We start from the raw sequence: 26,623 nt of genomic DNA on the forward strand, positions 1-26,623 counted from the left end.
ATTATATACTTCAGTGTAGAAAGCACTTCTCAAGCCTACACTGATGCATCCTGTTCCACTAACTATATGACTGTAAATCAACATCAGAAACACTTCTATATCCTATCAGCTAAAGGGCCTGAATTCCCACAGTAACATCTTTTTCTTCAGTCTATCCCCTAAAGGAATTATCTGCCATTATAAAATGTGGATGTTACAGCACACAGCAAAGAAAGGGTTAATCATGACTTGAACAAGCCTTTGTGTTTTGCAACCTGTAATGGCCATTCCACAACATTTAGAGTTCAAGTGGAAAGTTTTTCTCATCCAGCCCAAGTCTTCACTGGAATACAAAGGTAGTATTTTTATATTTTTTATAAAATTAAAATTCTATTAAGACTAACTAAAGCATTTGATTTTGGTAAGACTTAAAACATTTTGGTTTAAGTATTTAAATATGCCTTGATATTACTTTTAAAATTGCCACTACTTCTTCTAAATAGAAAACACATACATTTTGTAGAACGTTAAAAATTACCTGTAAGTATATGTATGTCAACATATTTAATACAAATGCCTACACTAAATTAGTCATAAAAAATTCAGTGCAATTTCTTCTCTTTACAGCAGCACAAATCTGAGAAAAGGATTTACCTGAACAAAAATGCAACCCTAACAAACCCATGTGCCAGGCAACCCTCCTGAAAACTGGAGGAACAGCCTTTTTTAAGAATAAAGCCAAGAATGGAACACCTTATCCTTTTTTAATCACAGAAAAAGGAAATCTAAGGAGAATCAGGTTCTGCATCTTTTTCTTCCGAACCTACCTTTCCACTGAGAGGCTGTTTACACCAAGGAGAGGAGGTATTTCTTTTCCTTCTATTAGTTTGAGAGCAGGATCCCGTCATTGCTGAAAAGAGCCTATGGTTGTAATTTTGTGTGGTGACAGCCAAACACACTGCCAGGTGAAGTGTGGTCAAAGGTGTGCCAGCCTTTGCTTGATGGGAAACCAGGTGCAGCTCTCGCTCTCAACTGTTCCTTACTATTTAGTCTAAAAAACCACAAGGCAACATGACTGGTTTTAGGCTTCACATTGTGACCCAGCCATCAATCAGAAACTTGAACATCTCCATTCAAGGGCTCAAGTGCACGTTTAGTATCTCACCCACGAAGAAGACGGCTCCTTTGGAGCCCAGGCAGGAGCCTCTGCAGCTTAACTACAGCTAACACAGCCACTCCTTATGTAGCTGGGGAAGTTACTCAGTGATGCCATGTGCCAAACAAGAGAGAACCATCACATCTGACCAAAGAAACACTTTACTTTCATGTACTTTCCAAGAACAGCAGGCCCATAGCTGGACCGTCTATGCCACATCTGAGACCCTAACCCTACAATTTCATACCGACCACAAACGTCTCCAGGCATACAGCTGGCTCACTAGGACTTGACTACACCTCCTTCATCACTTCACACTGTCAGAGCTCTTGGAGCTTAAACTAAGCCTTCACCCATGTCAGAAAAAAAGTAAAATCAGAACTGTAAGTAATCACCAGCAATAAAAATGGTGGAAGTTATAAACAGGGCTGGCACAGTTCTGTCCTTGGGAATTTAACACCATAGCATGGACCCTGCATGTTTAAGCATTCCCACTAAATCTGGCAGCTGCAGCAGCTATAAACTGTGCTTTCCACAGCTAGGTCTGCAGACGAACACTGAAGCTGGGCAGAATTCAAAGCCAGATAGGAAAACTGCACAGCTGGCAATTTAAACTCTGCATTGATACTTTGGCAGAAGTTAAGCAAAGCTGCCTGCCCTGGCAGGGTATTCTAAACAGCCAGCTCTCACTTGATTTGTAACTCTCTAAATCCAACAGAATACAAGTTTCTTCCCCATTACATCACATCCACTGACAATTTACTCCAGCCCCTTCCCAGCAGGGAACTTACATGGATTTTCCATGACCTTGGTGGTTTTGGTCATTTCTCTTTAGAACTTCAGTATTTTGCAGGGTTATAGAAAAAGCTCTTTCATTTGATAGGGACAACCTGACAACACAAGAGTTTCTGTGTAAATCCCTGGTCAAAACTGTTCAAAAATACGTATAATTCTACAATTTTATCATCACTATTGAGACTGCCTTTTACAAAACACTGCAACACTCTCTGTTCATACAGTCATTGGACAAGACTAGATATAAAAAATACAAGGCGGTTAACTAATTGAAATGAGATAGAATGGAAGTGCTTCTCAAATGGCTGCCATTAACAAAATAGAAACAGAAGTTTGAATTTTTGCTCACCTGCAAATCCAAGTATCATTAGGCCATTAACTGGGATGGGGAAAAAGAAAGAGATGAGTTAGATACCTCCACACTATGATATAACATAAATAAATTAGTGCAGATACAAGCAAACAAGCATAACTTACGTTTCAACAGAATACTCAAAATGTTAATCCAAACATTATTTTCACTTTTATTAAAGAGTGTGTCTGAATGAAAAAATGCATTTAGGGAACATTATGATTTTAAATTCCTTTTCATCTCTCCTTTAAATGGCTGAGTCATGTAGACTTGTTGTGGGTGTGTCCACACCACTCTTCCCTGTAGCTCCCATCATTAAGGGTCAGGGACAGGTAAATTTTTACTTTAAGCTTCTTTAGGGTGAAAACGTTGGAAGTTAAAACATTTGCTCTAAATATAAGTGACTGACATGTTCTAAATTGTAGAACAAAACCAAATAAATCGTTTTGCTATTAAAAAAAAAACATGCACAGAATCATAAATAAGTATATACTCTAGTCCTTTAGAAATTAAATGCTGTGTTTCATTTTGAAAAACATGGTGTTCAAAACTTGCAAGCTCCTCACATGGACATTACGCTAACACAAGTATGTCAGAAGAGCATCCAGTCAGAAACACAGACTGTACCAGCAGAAGGAGTCTTCTGATCAGCGATTTGCAGTACATCCAGATGGACTAAATTAACACAAGCCCACTGTGTTCACACAGCTCCAGCCACACTTAGGATTTTGTAAATATAGCTAAGAGGGATTTGGCTTCAATTATTTTCGATGTGTGACTGAAAAAAAATGCTGACAAATATTTACCACGTTAACTGTGCATCAGAAATTAAATGTGTAATTTCACACAGATGGGTGCCTCCTGCTCCTTGTTTATACCCTATGCATCACCACAATAAAATGAATCAAGATATACATCGCAGAATATCAGTCCCAATCATATTGATCTAGATTATGCACTCACTGAGATATGCCAAGCTCAACTGAGTTAACTGCAAATCATTGTATACATTCATCTGAGAATAATTTACATCCTTCTAAGGAACATATTCTTCTTCCAGAAAGCATTAATCTGTGTCTTAGTACTAATGAGTCAGAATGTACTGAAACTGAGGAGAGTAGGAATCCATGTATCAGAAAATTTTGTGGCATCGAAACTCACAGAGCTGAAACTCCATTATACACTCGGGTGGCTGTATCACAAATACAGGACTTTTCTTTCCAGGCTATTAGCTGTTACATGAGTAAACATACTTGAGTCTTTGTGTAGGTTTTTCTTTAACTCCTACTTGAAAATGAGGCTTATCAAGTGCAGAAAACTGAAGATTAAATTAAAAGCATACACTTCATGAGGAAGCCAAACCCACCCAATCTGACGGAACGGTCTGAACTGTTTCCCAGTACCCTAGATGTTCCCTTGAGCAGCCCAGACTGCACCTCCAATTCTTATCCTATGGATTCCTATCACTGATCTCTAGAACCTTCACAGTTACAGTTGCACTAATCCTCACAAGGCCACGGTAAGGCAAATAAAACAGTATTTGCCATAAGAGAGAACCAGTAGAAGAAAACAACTAGTCCATGTTGACACCCCAGTATCAGGCAGGGAAGCTGTGATAAACCAAGTACAGAATAAGGTTTATGTTTACAAATCCCCCAGCTCACAGGAAAACATGCTTTCTGCATTTTCTGAGCTGCTTATAACAAAGTAACAGGATGTCCTTCCCACTAAAAGGCAAGGTTTGCTGTTGCAAGAAAAGAGGCTGATGTGTAGCTACTATAAAAGAGCAGTCACTGAGTTCTGACCACCTCAGTCTGCTGAGGGGCTGACTGACATGTTGACTTGCTGGACCTAACCAAGTTACTGAAACAGATTTGGCTTAACACCCACAGTGCTCCTGCATGCAACCCAGAGAGAAGATTCAACACAGGTGGCTTCCTACAAGGCCATGGAAGCTTCAAGCAACGTATTTCTCAACAGCCATTCCAAGACCCCTTGATGAAATGCCACAGGGAGCTGGTTCTCCTGTGCCTCCTTCAGCCTGTGCCAAGATCTAAGCCTCACTGCCCTTACTGGTCTACTTCACAGCCACACAAACTGCTGCTCCAGGTAATTTTTAAAATTATGTATTGTTCATCTGAGTTCAATTTTTATTCCAGCTAATCACACCAGGATGTTAAACCCTCAACAGAGATAATATTAAGTGATAATAAATTGCTGTGTAGATGGGCAAAGCATAAATGCCTGCTAGGAAAAATATGAAACACATTCAGGAAGAAAAAAAACATTGATGATGACTGGTGATGAGCTGGGGTGACCCCAGCACTGTTTCCCCCAGAAGGGCATAGCCATGGGTGGGAAACAGGCTCCACTGACAGCTCTGACATGGCAGGGAATGCACCAGGGATTGCAGACAGCGGCAGCAGGAGATAAGACCAAAAATGAGATTAGATGGGAGATAAGGAGACCCAGGATGCAAGTCTAGAGAGCATACAGAAAAACTGCCAGTAATCAAGGACCACTTACAGTGTAGCTCAGGGCATGATGGGGGACCTGTCCTACACACATAGCTGGGGGAAGGGCAGTGAGCTGTTCAGGCCACTGTTAATGCGCTAGGAGTCCTGACAGCACATCAGCAAGTGGCCAGCAAAGCGCGGCCTTTCACCCAGGCCTAATGAACATGATTCAAAAACTGGTTGAGACGGATACTTCTACCTGCTACACAGTGAAATGCACGCATATATTTATAGGGAAAATGCAACTTACTTTCTCAGGAGACTTGCCTTCAGAAAAAGAGCTAACGTGAATGACCTTAGCAAGTTTAGAGGCTGTTGCAGAAAGGAAAAATAATGATACTGGTACAAAACCTGAAGCCCCATCTTTAAACAACCCTCACTACAATATATATGGTTCAGAAGGTCATCTTCTGTTCTCAGCTACTAACTGACACTTTAGAAGAACAGCAGGATGGGGAGGGTAGGACAGGGAGAAGACGTAATAATGTCATCACATAGCATGAAAGCAGCTGAGGAAATGATGCAACTCTGGTTTACTGTGCCAGGAAATGACCAGAACTCAACACAAAGGCAGGATGCCAGGAACACACAAAAGCTTGCAACATGTAGAGTATTTGAAAGAAGTGCTATGCCTGATTCAAAATTAGCCCAGACATAACATGCCTCAGCACATGGAGAGGCAGGAGCATGGTACACCTGTTGGCAAGGTAGACTGATCTGTCTTTGTGCCTGATCTAGAGAGCTAGCGTAACACAGAAGTCGGCTTTGCTTTATGCCCTGCTTTGACACTGAACCCTCTGTGTGTGTGTCTGTGTGTGTAAACTATATGGAAGATGCATATTAACTATGGGAGAGTGTGGTGGGGTGGGTGTAAACTATATGGAAGATGTATATTAGCTACTGAAAGGTAACATCCAAAACTAAAAGTGCAGTTCAGTGCTGCACTTTATCGCAGTTTGAGGCATTACATTATTGCTTTTGCATTGGTAAGGTAATTTCAGACAGTTAACAATTTCAGACATTAAAGTCTTCTTCCTGCAGAGCAAGAAAAGCACGAAAGGAAGCAATTTGATTTTTCATTTCATCAGTGCAAATCAACCGGATCATTACTGAGGACATCAACGGCTCAGCCTCATGTTGGTTCAGAGTTCCCCAGTTTTCCAGTGACTGCAAAGAAATGTGACAATTTCTCTGAACTCATATTTCAATTGGGAATTTTTCAGAGCAGGAATACAAATGATCATCCTTTATATTCTTTTCTTAAATCACTGCTGGCAGCATATAAATGCTACTTTGCAAATTCTGAACAGCATGTCTACTTCCAGACGTGTTGGATGGGTTTTCTGCTATTTTGTTTGAAACTGGTATGTTTTATTTAAATAAATAAAGAGTTCTACTTGCTTATTATTTGTTAATTATTTATCAAATAAATATTTAAATTAACCATGCCAATTCAATGATGTACTGGGAAAGGCAATCAACCTAATGCTGAGATCTATATATTAATAGAAGTTGTGCAACTCAACCTGGAATGTCATGTAATGTTTTCTTCACCTCTTTTCTGCCCTATTATGTTTTTGATGAAGCACTATGTAACTGAAAAATAGTGGTTTTTTACAGCCACTGACTTTCAGATATTGCATGAACTAAATACTCAAACATCAGAATCAATTCATTGGAGTAAATTTTCTTCACAGTCTTTTAGAAGAATAATATAGACAAATGTGTTCTTGATGGAAATTCCAACTCGAGGTTCCTCCAGAAAGTAAGGATGAACAAAAATAAGAGTAGTACCTTTGTTTCTAGAGTAGAATGAAATTTGTGGCACTATCAACTGTTTAAAGATGATACTCAACAACAATGCAAGGACCATGATCTGATTCAAGGTGGTTAGAAAAGAGTTCCAAAGGACTATGCTCCTCAGAAGGTGCTGCAGCCAGCAGAGATGAGCAGAACAGCTTTTCTAACAAACCCAAACCACCTCTGACTGAATTAACTTCAGTGCATGCTCCCCAGGATGTTACAAAAAAAACAATACTTGGGATCTACCTACAGGCCTTCCACAGGTTTCACACTCCTTGTTGTCATGTAACCTCTGCCTGTGAGACCTGGTCTCACTGGGTCTTGGGATACAGAGGTCATCACACAGATGTATAATCTCTAAACCAACACATGATTACAGATAAATACACTTCTAGCAAGAGGAGATGAACTTTTTTTTTCACCCCTTAAATATCTGCACTTCTTCAAGTTCATTATAGCGTAGTGACTTACTGCTACTGCAGTCTCCATCTTACATCAACTGCAGAAATAATGACAGAACTAGTAAGAAGTTTGTCCTAAGGTCACAATCAAGAACCAGCATCATGCTGAGTGCAGTGTGACCCCAGCAGGTCCTCTACCTCACCACTACTGTCTTCTCTCAGAAGTAAACCTACCATGAAATAATAAGTTGGCATGACTGTTCAAATATGAGTTGTTTTTCTTCAGTAGCCCAGCTCACCTACCAGTACTCCAGAGCTCTAGATACTTAACTACATGATCACAGAATATTTTATATTAAATAGTGTCATGAAGAACTCAGAAGAGCAATAAATAAAAAAATCTCAGAGCTTCACTTTGCACAGCAGCAGACAGGCATAGGAAATTACTTAGGCTAATCGTGGAGTAAATCACTGCTCTCAGTGGATCTGAGGAGCATAAATTCCCGTATCTCCTCTCAAGACAGGACACATCTGTCTGCTCATGCAGAACCCAGAGCTTGTGCTTTTCTGTATTCCTTTCATTTCATAGAATCACAGAATCGCAGGGGTTGGAAGTGACCTCAAGAGATCATCGGGTCCAACACCCCTGCCAAAGCAGGTTCCCTAGCACAGGTAGGCATCCAGACAGGTTTTGAACATCTCCAGAGGAGACTCCACAACCCCCCTGGGCAGCTGGTCCCACTGCTCTGTCACCCTCACTGTGAAAAAGTTCTTCTGCATATTGGTGCAGAACTTCCTGTGCTCCAACTTGAAGCCATTGCCCCTTGTCCTGTCTTCACAGACCACTGAAAAGAGGCTGGCCATTTCCCTCTGTGTCCCACACTTAAGATGTTTATAAACATTAGTAAGATCCCCTCTCAGTCGTCTTTTCTCAAGGCTGAACAGTCCCAGTTCATTCAGCCTTTCCTCATAGGGGAGATGCTCCAGGCCCTTAATCATCTTCGTAGAATGGACTCTTTCCAGGAGTCTTTTTATACCAGGGAGCCCAGAAATGGATACAGTACTCCAGTTGAGGCCTGACCAGGGCAGAGTAGAGGGGGATTCATGATTGGTAACACAGTTCTTTTGCTCTGTCTGTCAAATAGCACTGTGTCACTAAAGGAGTAAGAGGACATGACAGTGAAAGGTTTAAACTTTTCTTTCTTCTTTCTGTGTTCTTCAACCTTCAGTTAGTACTGTACTGAAAATCGATTACACTTACTCCTAACAGAAACAAATAATTTACTTTTAAGTGTTCCATAAAAAACCTTACAGTAACAAAGGTATACATAAAGCAACAAGACAGTAAAACCTCTAAATTAAAGTGTTCTTTATATTCGTCAATAATCTCTGTCCTGTTTTTCACGTCCATATTTTACTAAGACAATTTAAAAAGAGAGTAGTATGTCTGACTTCTTCATAACCAGCCTAAGACCAAAAGACATGTCAGCAACAGCAGATTTTACATTTACACGGGAAAATGAAGACTGTGCTAGGAATATGACAGTTAATAAGTATGGAAAACAAAAACCAGTAAACTACTGAAAAACGTTAAACAGTTTATCTTCTTGAGCTAAGAAAACTGCTAAGGGAACACAGAAGAGATCATTTATCACTGCATGTAGAGCCAGGTTGAAACAGCGAACATGACCATCCCTGAAGAGCAGGAAGATCTTCAGATCTTCAGATCTGCACATTATTTTGAGTTTGGGGATGGTTGATGCATAGCCCCAAATCCCCTGCTGCAGAGTCACCCTACTGTGGTCACTATCCACATTTTCAGAGAGTCCTTTTCTCAAGCTTTCACCCTGAAATAAAAATGTCTTCAATAACTTGCATAAAACCAACCTCCCTGCATTGCCTTTTTTTAACTCTTTACTGATGCCTGGAGGACTAAGTGATGTGCTTTAATGCACACTGACTTAAAGAAAACAGCACTTGCTACACCTTCAGTCGCTTCATAGCACATTCAGATCTTTCAGCCCAAAAACTCGGAACTAAAATGCAAGTGTAAACAATCTGACTAATATTGGTTACTCTCTATTGATCTATGGAACATACGTTTTTGTTTAACACAAACACCACCAGTAAAGCTGCAAAACAGTTAATCTAAACCCAACTGCTTTCACAGTCTCTTCTTGGGCCAAATTTTTTCACGGTTTTGTTCCCAAACTGGGGTGAATTTTTTTCAACCAGCAGTCTGAGAAAAATCTTCCTCAGAATTTTTAAGTCATGCAAGAAATCAATAGAAAGGGAAACAGGAAAGAAAGAGGACTCCCCCGCCCCCCCATTTTGCAAATGAGTCAGTTTTTTCCCTCACAAATTTACAAACATCTTGATTTTAAAACCCTGTGATGCGATACACCCAAAGGCCAGAAGGAGTCCCTCATATCATCCAGACCTATCCCTTTTGTAACACAAAGCAAAGAAAGTCTTCCAATAATTTCTAATCACGACAGGATATTCTTCGTAAGCTTTTCCAGTGTAGACTTTGAGATTGCAAGTGACGTAGAATTTCCCACTTCCTACAGGAGATGTTTGTATTCAATTATTTCTGCCAACACTTATTTCTTTGACAAGGTGGGGTGTTTTTTAATTCACTGCATGATAAAGTATGAAGTAGCTGGGAGGAAAAGAAACCTAAATATGTCTAAGGCATACTCAGCATGTAAATCTTCAGTAGGCCAGTAATGCACATTCTCCCTGATCTGCACTACCCCTGCAGAAAGGTAAGAAAAAGAGGAGTTGGAACCAACTTTAATTAAAACTGACTGAAAATATGAGGTTACTACACAGAGGGAATTTTTTCCCCTCATTGTTAAAAATAATTAATTAAATGCAAGAAAAGAGCATTAACATTTCTTTCCAAAATCCTAAACCACAGAAAGACATACAGAGATTTTGAGGAGCTTACTTTTTTTCTTTGAACTCTCCTTCGCATTGCTCTTTCTTGGCATTTCTGGTTTACACAAGAGCTAGTTAAAGACAAATTGGACCAATGGTAATTCCAACAACTGTACCTCTACTTCACTGTGCATCACTAAGTATTTTACAGCAAAACATTTTCCACTCCAAAAATACCCCTGAAAAGTGTTCAGCAGCAACATTAACTAATGGCAAATGTTAGCTTGCCTGCATGCAAATCCAGCCAAAGTCCACTGGTCAAAAATAAGGAAGGAAATTTCCACAATTTTTTAATCTGATGCAGTAATTTCTAAATTGAGTTATTTTTAAGTATGTATTTAGTTTATACAAAAACTATATAATAATCTGCTTTTCTAAAACTAAGATAGGAATAGAGGAGACTTCACACCTACTGTATGACAATCAATGTTTCCATGGAAATACTAGCTTTCAGTGTCTCCGAATTGAAAGAAAATGTCTTTTTCCTATTTCAGTTTAACACATAAGTTTAATGTTATATCATAGTTAGGTATACATTTACAGAAATCTCTTATAATGTTAAATTGCACAAGTTATGTTCTTGGTAGATGGAGATCCTTCACAAACATGAAGAGAGTATCTTTTCCACAGCCCCATGTGGCTATGTCCTAGGTTCTGCTAGAATAGGGTTAATTTTCACCGCTGGGAGAGGGGCTAAGACAGTGATAATGCAGTGTTCTGCTGGGCCAGATCTTGACAGCTTTTTTGGCACTGGAAATGGGGCATGAAGGGTTCGGATAATGATAGATCTGATCCTACTGCATTGAAACCAAAACTGTGATACTTTTCATTGTATTATTTAAATAATCGCTGGTCACGTGTGTTTAGTCACGTGGCTGTGGTAGGTAAACTTGTACTTGTTGTATGTTTTCTTTGTGGTGCTGTTTGTCACCTCTGAGAGATGGGTCCAGATTTGCATTTTACTGTACTGTCTGATATCAAATTATGGTACATCAACAGTCATGAGCTTAAGCTGGTATTTGTACGGGGTCTTGCTGTCCTGTTGTGGTTTTGCATGGCTGGGTTCTGGTGGAGAAGGGGGCTGCAGGGGTGGCTTCTGCAAGAAGCAGCTAGAAGTTTCCCCTAGGCCCAACAGAGTAACCACCAGCTGGGCTCAAGGCCAGAGTCATTGCTGACCAAGGCTGAGCCCATCAGCGACAGTCATCGCACCTCCGTGAATCATATTTAAGAGAAAAAAAACTAACACAAGTGGCTGCTTTTTGCCAGCGGAGAAGGGAATGAGCAGATGTAAGGAGCTGTGAGACACCAAGGTCAGTGAAGGGGAGGAGGCACTGACCAAAACCCGTATTCCCCCATTCCCTGCCCCTCCCTGTGCCACAGTGTGGGGAGAAGAAAGGAGAGAAATCATAGAAGTCTGCAAAGAAGCGAGTGGTGGGGGGAGGCGCTTTAAGATCTGGTCGCACTTGTCATTATCCAACACTGTTTTCACTTTGTGTGTGTGTACTGTAATAAATTAGATGCTTTCTTTCTTTTTATTCCATGTTGAGTCTGTTTTGCCCACGACACTGATTGTGGAATGATCTCTCCCTGTCCTTATCTCAACTCCTAAGCCTCTCAATATATATCTTCTCCCCAGTTCAGCTGAAAAGGGGAGTGATAAGAGTGGCTTTGGTGGGCATCTGGCCTCCAGCCAGGATCAAACCACTGCATCTCTGAATTGATTCATAATCACATCCAGTATATGGGGAAGCAAGGGTGGATACGTTCTCCTCCCCCATTCCCTTCAGGTTGATTACAACAGCTCTCAGAATTCTGAATACCCTTGGGATGATCAGGGCAGCATGTTCCTGTCTCCTGAATGTGTTCCAAATCCTGTTCAGGTAACCCAGAGACTTTCCCCAAAGCTGGATAATCAGGGGTGCCATGACATGTGGGAGAATATGGACAGGTATCTAGAGAATTTCTCCCCGTAAGTGGTTTGGAACTTCACTCCTATACAGCTACAGCACCCTGCTAAAGTGATGGTATACTTGAAAGGAAAATGCTGTAGCTACTCCAAGCACAACTCTGTGCCGAGCTGAGCCCTGGCCACTATCTACCAACCAGTGATAGCAGGTAGTGCCATCAGAGGGAAGAGATGGAAAACAGACCTGCAGGCACTGAGGTAACTCCAACCTCCAGATCAGGCACTTCAGCTACCCCAACCCCCACAACAGGCACTGTGGCTCCTCAAACCCCTGTTTACAGTCAATGTAGCGATACCAGAAAACCAACCAGTACCGGTATCAGGCACCCCTATACAGAAGAATAAATACACAAATCAGTTTGGTTAGTGAGGTATGATGAACCAAGACCATCACATGAGCAAGAGGAAGAGGTAGAACCAGAGGTAATCACCCAATCCTTTTTCCTGAATGAGCTGCAAAATAATGAGGAAAGATTTCATCCACAAGCAAGCACATTATCAGCTGGCTGCTCTAATGCTGGGATAACAGGACCAGTAGCCTGGAATTAGAGGGTAGTGTAGTCAAGCAGCTAGGATCCGTGTCTAAGGAAGAAGGCATCGACAAGGCGACTGGGAAAAGGCCACAAGCCCTTGGCTTCTAAAGATGACTTCTGTCAAGTGTGAGGGAAAAGGTGTATGTCAGCCAGGCAAGTAGACCACCACAGAATCCTATTATGCTTTGGGCTGGAAGTGACCTCAAAGATCATCTAGTTCTGCCATGGGCAGAGGCACCGTCACTAGACCAGGTTACCCAAAGCCCCATCTAACCTGGCCTTTAGCACTTCCAGGGATGGGGCTTCCACAACATACCTGGGAAACATGTTCCAGTGCCTCACCACCCTCATAGTAAAGAATTTCTTCCTAATGTCTAACCTAAACCTGCCCTCTTTCAGCTTAAAGCCATTGCCCCTTGTCCTATCACTACACTCCCTGGTGAATAGTCCCTCTCTCACTTTCCTACAGACCCCTTTAAGTACTTGTACACCATAATTAGGTCACCCCAGAGCCTTCTCTTCTCCAGGCTGAACAAGCCCAACTCTTGCAGCCTATCTTCATAGGAGTGGTACTCCAGCCCCTTGACCATCTTCGTGGCCCTCCTCTGGGCTCACTCCAACAGCCCTACGTCTTTCCTGTACTGAGGACCCCAGAGCTGGATGCAGCACTTCAGGTGGGGTCTCACAAGAGCAGAGTAGAGGGGCAGAATCACCTCCCTCAACCTGCTGGCCACGCTGTTCTTGATGCAACCCAGGACATGGCTGGTTTTCTGATCTGCTATCACACACTGCTGGCTCATGTTGAGCTTGTCATCGATCAGCATGGCACAACGTATCCAGTACCTGAGGGAATCAGCCATGCAAGAGATGGTTTATTATGATCTGGATAACATGCAGTTACCCACAGATCCTGATGAAATCCAGTGAACCCGACCCATGTGGCAGAAGTTTGTACAGAGCACATCATCATCATACACTAACTCACTGACACCAATGGACTGCAAAAATGAAGAGGCAGCAACAGCGGATGAGGTGGCTGGCCTACTCTGACAATAAGAAGAAACTCTCCCTTCTTCTCTCTTCTCAGCTGTGGAGAAATTGTCCCAGGAGTTCTGGCAACTCAAAGGGGACATGTCCTACTCCCCACCTGTATAGAGCAGGATCACCTCTATTAGGAGTAAGCATTCCTCTGTTCCAGAGAGAGGATATAAAGGGAACACATCACAGGGCACCATGTGGTTTTACCTGTGTGACTATGGAGAGGACATGAGGAAGGGGAGTGGAAAGCCTACCTCAACCCTACAGCCTACAGTACCTGAGTTGCAAGACAGAACTCACAAAAAGGGATTCTTCTAGGAAAAATGCTGCTCCTGTTTCCAGTGGGCGGTTCCTCTGACTGAGTGGCAGGCCTACTCATACTGTCGTGGTTTTGCCCCAGCCAGCAGCTGAGCACCACAGCACTGTTCTCTCTGGGAAAGGGGGGAGAAGGGAGGAAGGGAAAGAGGAGGGAGAAGAAAACCAAAGGCAAACCTTGTGGGTTGGGAGAAGGACAGTTTACTGGAACAGCAGAGAGAAGTAACAGTAACAGGACCTTATAGCAAAATATACAAAACTGGTGATACATGATGCAGTTTCTCACCAAACTGCACAACTCAGATCATACAGATGGCCAGAAGCTGGACCATTCCCAAACTGTGCAACCTGCAGCCATGAGCAGGATTAGAGGGGCCCTGCCTCCAGACAGGAAGGAGAATGTTTACTGGACTGCGTGGATTCAATGGCCTGGCACATCAGACCCACAAGAGTACAAGGCTCTAGTGGACACCAGTGCCCAGTGTACCTTAATGCCATTGAATCATGAAGGGGCAGAACCCATCTGTATTTCTGGAGTGACAGGGGAGCACCAACAGTTGACTTTACTGGAGGCTGAAGTGAGCCTAACTGGGAATGCCCAGAGACTCCATGCCTGCTGGGCATAGACTTCCTCCAGAGAGGGTATCTCAAGGTTTGAAAAGGGTACTGGTGGGCTTTTGGAAAAGCTGCCCTGGAGGTAGAGGAAATTGAATCATTGTCTACTTTGCCTAGACTCTCAGAAGACCCTTCTGTGGTGGGGATGCTGAAGGTCAAAAAACAACAGTTGCCAGTTGCCACAACGACACTGCACACAACAATACCACACCAACAGAGACTCCCTGATCCTTATCCATAAGCTGATTTGTTAACTGGAGAGTCAGAAAGTGAGCAGCAGAACCCATTCACTCTTTAACAGTCCCATATGGCCAGTGCAAATGTCTGATGGAGAGTGGAGGCTGACAGTGGACTGTCGTGGCCTGAAGTCACACCACCCATGAGTGCTGCTGTGCCAGACATGCTAGAACTTCAATATGAATTGAAGTCAAAGGCAGCCAAGGGATACACCACGCTTGATATTGCTAATGCATTTTTCTTGATCCCCCCGATGGCAGACTGTAGGGTACAGTTTGTGTTCATTTGGAGGGGCATCCAGTACACCTAAAATTTCCTGCCCCCAGGGATGGAAACACAACCCTATTATTTGCCATTGACTGATCCAAACTGCACTGCACTGAAGCTCCAGAGGACCAGCAGTATATCGATGATATCACTGTATAAGGTAACACAGCAGAAGTTGTTTCTGAGAAAAGGAAAAACACATTCCAAATCCTTCTGAAAGCTTCTTTTTGCCATAAAACAAAGTAAGATCAAGTAAACTGTCCACCTATATGGTTTGCCTTTGTCACCCCATCCCACTGGGGAGCAAGTAGCCCCATGGTGCTCAGCTACCATTTGGGGCTAAACCACAACAGGCTACCAGGCAGCAAAGCTCTGATAGCATGGTGAGATCCCCTTCAAGCAAAGGGCCTCCTCCATTTGAAAGCTGCAGAACATGTCCAGGTACCCCAGAGACAGCCAAATCTCTTCAGACAATGAGACTGACTTGCAAGCACTCATCTGGGCTTTGTACCACCACATCAGGAGGTCATCTTCCCCACAGCCTTTAAGATACTCTTCTGTGAGCACAGGGTGAGCAGGAGAGAGGACTACCAAAAAAAGCTAAAGTCCAAGAGCTTAAATCTTTGAATAAACCTGGACTTTGTGTCCTATTTTTGAGCACCTGAAAGGCTTCTACAGGATGCTATTTCTGCTCCATTATCTCCCAGTCTCTTTGCAATACTCTATGGCTATAAACTCCCTTTTCATTTCTGCTGAGGGCTGGAGGGCCACAGAGTCCAAGAGCAGCACACCCTGTCAAATCATGAAGTATGTATTTCAAGACAACAAAAAAACGCAAGAATATTTTGTAAAGATCAGAGTCTTTAGCAACAATCTCTCTACACACAAAGGGATGCAAAACAAAACCATCACTTCCAACATTGGGAAACAAAACTGAATTCCCATAAAAGCGACAGTCATTACTGGCCAATGGGAATTACAGTATTTCCTATCACATTGCCTGCTGAATTTTTCCCCAAAACACGGTGTCCAAAATAAGGGCACATTAGTCACATTTACTAGGGTGTGAAAGTAATAAAGCAAATGCTTCAGTGTAGGGTGCGGTGCTTCTGCATAGTCCTTTGCTTAGTCAGCTTAATCTGGTTCGATGCGAACAAGATGTGCTTTCATCAGCCCAGTGCTGCACAGGGGTCCCAGCAGTGCCTAGCGCTTTGTCCTCTTCGGATCAGTCTCCCTGGCTTGGAGCATAGGTGAAGCAAGTGACAGCCCATCTGCAGGAGGCTGTAAATCTGGCTTCACACCGACAAAATTATGTATTCAAGGGGATAAATTGAGGCCACCAGCTGTTTTGCCAATATGGTCATGTCAAGCTGCTCTCAAGACAAAGGCCAGGACCCTCTCTAGCCTTCAGATAATTTCTAGCAGCACTAATGCACTTCCTTTTAAGGCCTACAGAGAGGAATTAAGTTGCCTCATCTTTTCAGACTGGCTTCAGGGAAGCTAGCTAGAACGGCGATCAAGCCTAAAAACTCATCCCCACACATCTTCCTCCCAAATAAACCAAAAGTTTAGGTTGTTCTAAATATACAACCAAATTAAAACAATGTAATTTATTTTTCATTTATATTTACCACTTAATCACAATGAAAGCCTGGTAGTGAAAAGACTCTATTTTAGAAAAAAAGTACAGGCTGTTTCATAAAACACAAAATACTACATTTCTACACTTCTGTTCTGAAATAAGATGGTTCATGTGACAACTTTCACTAGAACAAAAAGGTGTGAATTAAAACAGGCTTCATTGTTTGTGAAAATTGATCTCTTTACATGCCCTAAATGAGAACACAGCTTTCTTCATACCCCTCTCTTAAACTCTAATTTCAACAGCAAAGACAGGGATTGACAGCAAATGCTGTTTTGTAAAGGACCCCCCATACTTCTTGGTAGGAAAAACTGGAATTTTAATCTTTATCCTTGAATCCAAGCTGTGAATCATCTCTCATCGTTAGAGAGGTGGGAAAAACTGAAACAAACTGTACAAAACCCACTGATGCTGCAACGTTTAAGTACAACTTCATTTCTCCTTGAGTTCTCCTTGAGCCCACCCAGTCATGCTCAAGACTCTTTTCTTAAAATTCTTTGATTTGCATGTATCTGTGTGGTACCTGCCTATCTCAGTATGATTTCTAGCTTCAGTTCACAGCCTCTGTCAGTTTGCCTTGCAGGTTTGACTAAAACAAACCTAAAAGCTGAGGCCTCAGATCTCAAAGGTATTTAAAAGCCTAACTACTAAGCATGTAGGAAAATTTTCCAAAACCAAGAGTTTACATCCTCTGTTTTCCAGGATTGGATCTCACTGATGTAAATCAGGTTTGGAAAGCCCTTCCCACCTTCAATCTGCAGTTACCTTCAAACATGGAGGGCCATTCCTCCTGGCTGCTGGGACCAAGCCAGCTGGAGACGGCATTTGATGCTCTGTGCTACCACCTGCAGTCCACCTGGGCAGTCTGCCGCAGACAACTTGCAGAAAATCACCCTCTCAAGTGTGCCAGGAAGTGTGCCCTCTCAAGGCCACAGGAAAAGGGCAACACCTTCTCAAAAAAAAGGAATCAGGAGGCACAAAACGCATGAAGGATGGTGGAAAGGATGTCTGGATCCAACAGCAAGTTGGAACAGAGGTTGCATTTACACTTGACACTTTGCTTTCACAATGGATATAGATGGGATCTGCTGACTGTCTTCCTGTTTGCCTGGAGTTGAAAACCACATCTTTAGAAAATGAAGCATTGTTTTGGTAGAGAAGTGGTTTTGCTATTTTTTTTGTCTGTCTCAAAATCAGATACTCTACTTTGCAAAGGTTTATTTGTTTTACACGCACGCCCATCTGCGTTTATTAAATTCAGTTTTCCTGTTCTTAGTTCCACCCTTTGCAGCTGCAGAACAGCACGATATACTCATAAGAAAATAAAGGGAAAAAAACTTTATTTGGTTTTCAAACTTTAACCCAATAAAATTGTTTCCCTATTTGGGTTTTTGTTTTTTATTCCCTCATTACATTCCCCCATTTCCCTGGGAGTTACGGATGTTGTGTTCCACGCACGGCAAGCCCAGGACCTTACAGAATTTAGACTTTAATACACAGCTTTTTCATTATTGTTTGCAGGATAAGGAATGGTCTTTAAAATAGAAAGTAGAAACACGTGCCTGGAGCCAGGCTCTCTTCCCAGCTTTCCAACTGTCCAGTTGTTCACCTCTGGCCAAAATGCTAAGCTTCGCTAACCACTGTGAAACAGGATTATGAAATGCAAACAACTATAGACAGTCTTTGAAATCTGCATAGGGAAACTGTTCCAAATAAGACTCCACCATCTCTCTCTCTATGGGTATACATACATAGACTGGGAAGAAAATTTAAAATGTCCAGCTTTACTCTGGTGGAGTCTTTCAACTTGTATACAAATAGCATCACTGAAATGCAGGCATTACGTAAGGATGAAGAGGTGAATGTTTAGACAGGGGAGCTAAAAGAATAACGTGTAAAAAATGTACTTTTGTTAAAAATCTTGGTCAGGCCCTGAAGTTTCCTTGCCTCAGTTTCCATACATAGAAGTGGGATAAAAGAACCTGCTATTATAGTAAACTCTTTGTTCTCCTGAGGCACTTCCATTCTGCAGTAAGTAGGTATCTAAGCACCTACAGCTCTGCTAACCAAAATACAGAGGATTTCACCTGACAGCTGGACTTTCCAGCTCTGTGTCTCACCCCATTCTGGATCATTCTGGATGTTATCACCACTTTATAGAGGAAACAGTGCCAATGATGTGCCTGTGTACCAGGTACCTCAGTTCACACACTCACACATTCCTTCCCCCACCCCCCAGCCCGCCCTGCTCCTACAGATACACACAAAGCAAATCCAACTTCTACACTCACTGGGCTTCCAGCAAGCAAATACACTGCCTCTTTTCCCTTCCTCACCAAGAAGGGACAACACACTGGATGGTTCTACAGAGTAATAATGTTTTAAGAGCCCCAGGCAGAAAGATATGCAGAAAGCAGCAGTCTAAGGTTAGGGAAGTACTGTCCCAGTCCCCACTGACAGAACTCAGGCTTCACACTGAATTCAGTGAGAGCTAAGAGGGAGACATTCTGGCAAGAGTCTTACCTTTGTGACAGAGGTCATGGGTCTCTGGTTAATCACAGGGAGGAAAGCAAAAAAACCTTCCGAAATAGTTGATATTAAAAGCGTGTTTGCATTACGCAAGGAAGAAACTTGGTTTTCTACCACTTAAGGCTTTCCTTATTAAACACCTCGGTTTCATACCATAAAACTTTCAGGGCTTTTCTAGCACGAAATCAGTCAGATTACATTAGTTCTTGATTATATCTATCCTTTCAATTTCCGAGAAAAAGTAATACACTATCAGTTAACATCCTTATAATAATTTTTGGTGCTATTTTATTAAGAAAGCAACTAGCACAGTCAAAAATGCATAGCACAATCGATTTACTTATGTCTCTCTGGCAAAAAAAAATATATATTTCTGTAGCTTTCTGAGCTACAGGGAATTTATCCCTCACTCCACTCTCTGAAAAATAAATATCCAGTGAGTAACTTTGCTTTGTAAAGCCACAGTAATATCTTGATGTCTCCCCACACAAAAAGATTACTGCCTGGGTCCCAAAGTTCAAGACTGCATAAATCCTTCACGTGTCAAGACAGCTGTTGGCCATTTTTTTTATTCCTTTTCAGCCGGGAAATAACAAAAATATTGAGTGATCAAGGTAAGATTTTAGCAGTCCTCAAGCCACATAGAATCAGAAAACGTATGTATTTGACGTGTCATTCTTCTGAGATGTCAGATCACGGCAACACTACTGAACACTGTCAATACAAACACCGATTTATTTGTGGGTCTTTTCATAGAAAGATGTCCAGCGTTTACCACCTTTGTTACTTTGGAAGGAGCACAAAGCTAGCAAAGGTTATAAAGTCCTCAGATAAACTTTCTAAACATACAAAGCCTGATTTCCTTTTCCACTGCCTGTGACTCATGGGGAATTAACTACATCTCTGGGTTTACTGTTCAGTGAGGAAGATCAGAGCCCACTTCTCCCAGCAACTTTTGATCTGAATGCAACATACTGGGAGTCCTAAAGCAAGTTACCAGACTCGGGGGGGAAAAACACCCCATTCTTTTCCTAGCAGTAGTTACTCTGATATTAAGTGAAAGATCTGAATGATACCTGCGCTTCTACAACTGCCTGTTTGCAACTCCAACACTCTCGCAGGAATCAACCTCTCGCCTGCAGCGAGGAAGCCTTCCCCAGCGGCCCAACCTGCCTCCCCAGAACCGGATCTGGGATCCGAGGCGGGAAGCCAGACACACGCCGCAAACGGGTGACATCGTTTTTCCAGGGGGGCTGCGCGCCCCGTGCCGCGTTTCGGGGCTCCCCCCGCAGCGGGGGGCAGCTGGTGGCGGGATGCCGGGCGCGACCAGCGGCGCAGATGCTGCTCCCGGCCCCGCAGCCCGCTCCGCGCTGCCGAAATGCTCCCGGCGTGAAGCCGCCACTCTGCTCGGGACGTTGCGCCCCGGAGGCAAAGCTGCCCCCCGCAGCCCCCCGCGGCCCGGCCAGACCCACCCGCGAGGCCCCGACTGCCCGTTCTCCCGGGGGGGGGGGGGGGGGGGGAGCCGCAAGAGACCCCCCCGCAGAAGATCCCCCTCTCCAACTGATGTTCTGGCAAAGGGAGAGCTCGCACCTCCCCGAACTTCACCCCCTCGTCCCGGCAGAAACCGTTGCCCGAAGGGGGGCCGCGCACAAGCCGCGAGGATGCCCGGCCGGTCCCCGCCGACCCCCGCGAGGCGACCGCCGGCGTCCCAGGGCGCTGCCGGAGAGACCCCCCGCACGCTGCCGGGCGACCAGCCTCCCGCCACTTACCCCACAGCAGCAGGACGGGGAGCTGCCGCCGGCGGCAGCCGGACGCCTCCATCCCGGCGCGGGCGGCGGCGAAGGGCCGCGGGTGACAGAGCCCGCATGGGGCGGCCCGTCCGCGAGCCGCACCGGTCCCAAACCCGCCTCAGCTCCCCCGCCGAAGAGGCTCCTCTTCATGCCTCGGCGTCCAGCCCCGGGCGGCGACGGGGGCGGGAGCGGAGGGCAGCAGCTCCCCCGCCCCCAGGGTGCTCCCAGCGTTGCCGGGGGCGGCTCTCATGGCCGGGTGGGGGCGCGGGGAGCGGGCTGCGTGGGGGGGCTGTGCCGGGGAGGCGGCTGCCGAGGAGGGATGGGGATGGATGCGCGGGGTGCGCGTACATTGGTGAGCGCGCGTAGGGGTGAACGCGCGGGCGAGCGTGCATGCGCAGGCATATGTGCGAGTGCGCGCGTGTGTGCGGGGGAGTGTGCATGCGTGTGCGGCCGCGGGCAGCCGCACCTCCGGGTCCTCCAAAGGCCACAGCAGGAGGGATGCCTCTCCAGGTCCTCCAAAGGCCACAGCCTCTCCTAGCCCACGGGGCTGGGTGAGTGCTTGGGGGACGGATAAAGGCCCGCCCCCCCTCGGGGCAGATTCTGGTCCTAAGTGCCCAAGGGGTTTAGGGACCCCTCGCCCCCTGCCCTGGGAACCGCAGCAGCCTCTTCCCCCCCTGCCACAATACCCTGGCATTGGGGATGAAGGTGCGAGGGTCTGGAAGCCCACCTGTGTTAGCCCACCCTGCTGCGGCCCTTTCAGTTTGCTGTGCGTGGCAGCGGCGTGTTAGCGTGGTTAATACTTAAGAGCTGAACATGGGCAGCGAGCTAGCCCAGCCCCAGCAGAGCACCAGAGCAGAGCAGCCAGGAGCTCTAAGAACATGCTTGATGTATTTTTACACTGTCGTTTCTTCTCAGCACGGCTCTCTGTTCAGGGAACGGTACAGCTTCCTATTGTCATCAATATTTAAAGACTCTGTTCCTGGAGCTGTCTCTCTAGGAAATTAGCATCTCCAGCAAGAAACACCAGACTGAAAAGCTGCTCAAGAAGCCAGTTATTCTTAGCTAAAAATAATTGTACTGCTCGGTAATGAAGAGCAGGAGTGTGTTTCTAGATACCCTACCTCAGTAACTGCTTTTCAGTAGAACATTAAATCACTGCCATAGTTAAAGGTCAAATGTACCATAAAACTTCAAATTTCAAAAATATTTTTATGCCATAAACAAAAACATCGGGTACTTGTATGTATCAGGTTATTCCCATTGCCTTTGTACACTTGCAAAGTGTACAAAGGCAATGGGGGGGTGCTTTCAAACACTGGAGAGTGGGACCCCAACACAGCACCTGATTTATGCTGTTACCTGGGCTGAAGGAAATGGAAAACTTGGGAAACCACAGGCTGGGGATCCGTGATACTGAAATAGCTCTGCAGACATTTTTTGTCAGTTATAATGAACTTCCTATAATTTCTGCACTACTTTTTCTTCTTAGCTGAAAGCAGATCTCATAAAACATGATAAATTATAAATAAACCATAGCTCATGGAGATTATCCTTCAGCGGAGGGCCTGGCATTTCTGCTTTGCAAGGACTGCTTGCAAGCTGCCAGACAGAACTACAGTGAAGAGACAACAGGGAAGGTGCATACGCTGCCGTAATATCCTTACTAACTGCAACATCTTGATTTCCCTCATAAAATCTGTTACTGGCAATCTGAAGGTACACATTTTCAAGAATTTGGACTGATCTTTAGTAGGTTTAGGATGTATTGTGCTTTATAAGTAATCTTGCACATTAAAAATATACAATGCATTATACAATATATATAGGTCAACATTTTTGTCACGTAGGATCTGGATGTAATGCCGACAGTTTTCCTTTACATCTCTTGTATTTGTTTTCTTCACCTGTTCCAGACCAGAAACTGGCAAAATTTTGAAGTGAACATCACTGCTTTCAACTAGCAAGAAGAGTCAGCGAGCACTTCCCACTTTATGCTTGCAGCAGTTAGTATGAAGGTGCAAATAGTATGCTTGGCTTAAAAAAGCACTAAAATTTATAAGCAAGTGCACTAATTTGGTGTTGTATTGAATCATAAGCCAACTATACTAGGTGGTATCTTCAGCAACATGAGTAAACCCGATTCACAGGTTTATCATAACAAAACCTTTTTATTCTGCAAATCTGCCATTGTAGCATCATGCCTCTACATCAGCAGCAGAAATTCATCTTCAGACAAGAAATGCTATCAGTTCCCTTTGCTTTGCAGGGCTATGAATCCTATCCCTGACAACATGCTGTAACACTAACCTCAATAGTCTGTTGAAATTTCCAAACATGCAACCTTCAGAGGTCAATCACACAAACCCCTTTCCAGGCACCCCACAAACAGTGTTTCAATCACATTACTTCAGGCATTGTTTTAAAATACTTAAACCTGTTAATAAGCTGCTGACCAAAAAAAACCCAACAACCCCAACCAAAAAACAAGATAGCAAAAGACAGCTAGGCAAGTTTTTTCAGTATAAAAAGTTCCTAAGGAGTCTGTGATGAGAAAAGATGGAAGGAGTCTAGCCACCCAGGACAGGTATTATCGTGAGCACTAGATAGGGCAGTGCAGGCTAAGGTAGGAAACTCTCCTGCTCCAGAGGTTAAATTTTAAATTCACTGAGCAGAAACTAAAAGAATAAAATACTAAATAAATAAATAAGCCGAAGACATCACACTGTGAAAAGCAACATTGCCTGTCCTAGTTGCCTCAGGTATTGGCCTGTATGGAGACACCTTGCCCAATGTTGGACCGAAAGTTTTTGTATGAAAGATACATTAAGAATTTAAGGCCATATTTTAATGGGATGGCTTTCTGGAGTGAGGTTTGAAAAAGTAAGTTCAGCTCATCTGTGATTTTAAACTAAAGTAGGTCATCTTTCCAATTCAGTGCTCCTAGGAGCATGCCTTCCCTGCTCCAGAATTTAAAACAACTAAAATGCATATGCAGGTCTTTAAAATATTTTCCTCCTTATATTCTGCCTGTGTAACTCCATGCAAAATTATTCTCCTATATTTTGCACGGGAGAAATGTACAAACATGCTAAAAAAACCCTCACAGTTTAAAAAAATGGCTTTTCCATGTGACTCAAAGATCATACTGCAGTATATTGACTGCACATAAAAGCCAAATTGATTGCAAGTCAGTCAAATTTGATGAGCTGAAACTCTTTATGAGTACATTACCTGAACTGAAGGGTGGGTGTGTGTGGAAAGGACATGTACATCTTTTGTAAGTAAAGATCTTATTTTTTTTACGTAAGAACAAACATGGATTAGGGGAGCTGACAAATATTTTGCCAGCCTTCTAAAATGGCATTTTTAAAGTGACGTGTCAGTGTGTTCTGTGATTTCAGCAGGGTTCCCATGTTCAGAGCAGTGTGCATTCTTCACACTGCATTTGCTTTCAGAGGTGCCGAGCTGTGAGTGTTCAGCACCTCTAAGACCATTTTGGTTTGCGTACCAAGCCATGACATGAGTGTCTTTCAACTGGAACAACATGGGGCCTTGCTTTGAAGGAACAGGAACACTCAAACACTTTGCTTTCACACTAGTTTCTAGGGAGGAGATCTTAATAAGGGACATGAGCACATATCTGAAAAGGCTGGGATGTCTCACCGATTCCCAGGTATTCTTCTCTTACCAAAAGGAGCATCCCAAGGCTGCTGCTGACTGCATGTTATACATGTCATGATGGTTTCCCGTTGTGCACGGGTATTATTTTTCTACAGCAGGCAGAACCTTTAGTGGAACAGAAAGTCTTTGTAATTTGGCTCAGACATGGGAAACAAATCATGCCTTCATTTTTAATGTAAACATTGGCAAAATGCACACAAGTGCTCTAGTCCTTCTAGACTAAATAAAGTCACAATGAATTTACGGGGTTTTAAACACTTCACTGTCAGTTATGTTCTAGAGGCCCTGTCTATACTCCGAAAGTGCATTTATTTTCCATGACAGGCTGTCTGAGAAGCCTGGGAAATGTGTGTATATGTATATATATATATAAAATAAAAATATATATTAAAAATATGGGGGGTTTTATATATACAATACATGTACTGTCTCCATACTGTGTCTCTGCAAAATAACTGAACTTGGAAAATCAGAGAGAAAGGTGTAGAAAACAGATGGAAACATAAACTTTTTTTTTTAAATTATGTTGTTATGATTTCTCTTGATATAAAATCTTACAGAGTTGAGGTATGAAGGCTCACAGGATTGAGTCATCCGTACTCTTGCAGCCATCCAAAGGAATATTCAAGGATCATTTTATAACCCCTGATACTCAGCTGACTCTGAAGCAGCACACAGTACCAACATAAACATACCTGCAACAGAAAGCAACAAAGCCTATTCAAGTTCAAGCAGAACTCAGGACTTCTGACTCCACAAGCTAGCATCTCCTTAGCGTACAGACTAAATGACCTTCTTGGGTGCATGAAAGACTAGCTTTAGGGCTGAGCAAGAAAGATCCTGGGACACTTATTAGGTGGGAAATTCCATAAATTTAAGTTCATTGGAAAAATGCAGCACTATATAAAATGGAAAATATTGCCATAGTAAATAAAAGATTATTTGGATGCACACACACACACACACACAATTTCTATTTTCTTAGAATCACAGAATCATAGAATGGTTTGGGTTGGAAGGGACCTCAAAGATCATCTAGTTCCACCCCTCCCCACCATAGGTAGGGACACCGTCCACTAGACCAGGTTGCCCATCTAGCCTGGCCTTGAACACTGACAGGAATGGGGCAACCACAACTTCACTGGGCAGCCTGTTCCAGTGCCTTACCACCCTCAGAGTGAAGAATTTTTTCCAAATGGCTAATCTAAATCTACCCTCTTTTAGTTTAAATCCATTAACCCTTGTCCTGTCTCTACTGTCCCTCTTCAGCTTTCCTGTAGGCCCCCTTTGGAAGGCCGTAAGGAAGGAAGGTCTCCCCAGAGCCTTCTTCAGGCTGAATAAACCCAACTGGCTCAGCTTGTCCTCACAGTAGAGGCACGCCAGTCCTCTGATCATCTTCATGGCCCTTCTCTGGACTTGCTCCAGCAGCTCAAATTCTTTCTTGTATACTGGGTACCCCAGAGGGTGGATGCAGTGCTCCACATAGGGTCTCACCAATGCTGGCTCATGTTGAACGTTATATCAATCAACACCTCAAAGTCGTTCTTCTCAGGGATGCTCTCAAACCATGCTTTACCCAGCCTGTAGTTGTGCTTGGGATTGTGCTGACCCATGTACAGGACCTTGCACTTGGCCTTGTTGAACTTCATGTCAAGGTCCCTCCTTCCCTTCCCTTCCCTCCCTGTGTGTGTCAACCACACCACAACAGCTTGCTGTAGCCGGCAAACTTGCTGAGGGTGCACTCAATCCCACTGAGTCCAGGGTAGTGAGCTTGCTGTGTCCCCTCCACACTGCCCTGAGGATCTTGATCATTTTGTGGTAACCGCACCCAATGTTGCCCTTGAGCTTTGTAACCCCTACCAGCCCCTCCCTGTCAGTGAGAACAGTGTCCAGCATGGCACGTCTCTTTGCTGGTTCCTCTGTCCCTTGGAGAAGGAAATTGTCATCAGTGCATTCCAGGAAGTTTCTGGATTGCTTGTGCCCTCCAAAAGACATCAGGGTGGTTTAAGTCCCCCACAAGGACGAGGGCTTGTAAATGTGAGGCTGCTCCTATCTGTCTGGAGAG

The 26,623-nt window shown here is 43.7% G+C and overlaps 1 protein-coding gene across 1 annotated transcript in view; it reads right to left on the bottom strand.

Annotated features, from left to right (window-relative positions):
- RAMP3 (receptor activity modifying protein 3) overlaps positions 1 to 20,908 on the bottom strand; it is a gene marked incomplete at both ends in the record, with an annotated part of 59,486 nt that extends 38,578 nt beyond the window's left edge. Inside the window, 2 exons of the mRNA XM_084259998.1 lie at positions 2,280 to 2,309; positions 20,857 to 20,908. Of these exons, the coding sequence (XP_084116124.1) occupies positions 2,280 to 2,309; positions 20,857 to 20,908 (82 nt within the window). The remainder of the gene's footprint in view (positions 1 to 2,279; positions 2,310 to 20,856) is intronic.
- Between the last annotated feature and the right edge of the window lie 5,715 nt (positions 20,909 to 26,623).

The sequence above is a fragment of the Gallinula chloropus genome (genome assembly GCF_964237585.1).
Source record: "Gallinula chloropus genome assembly, chromosome: 2".
In the NCBI taxonomy this organism is placed as follows: Eukaryota; Metazoa; Chordata; class Aves; order Gruiformes; family Rallidae; genus Gallinula; species Gallinula chloropus.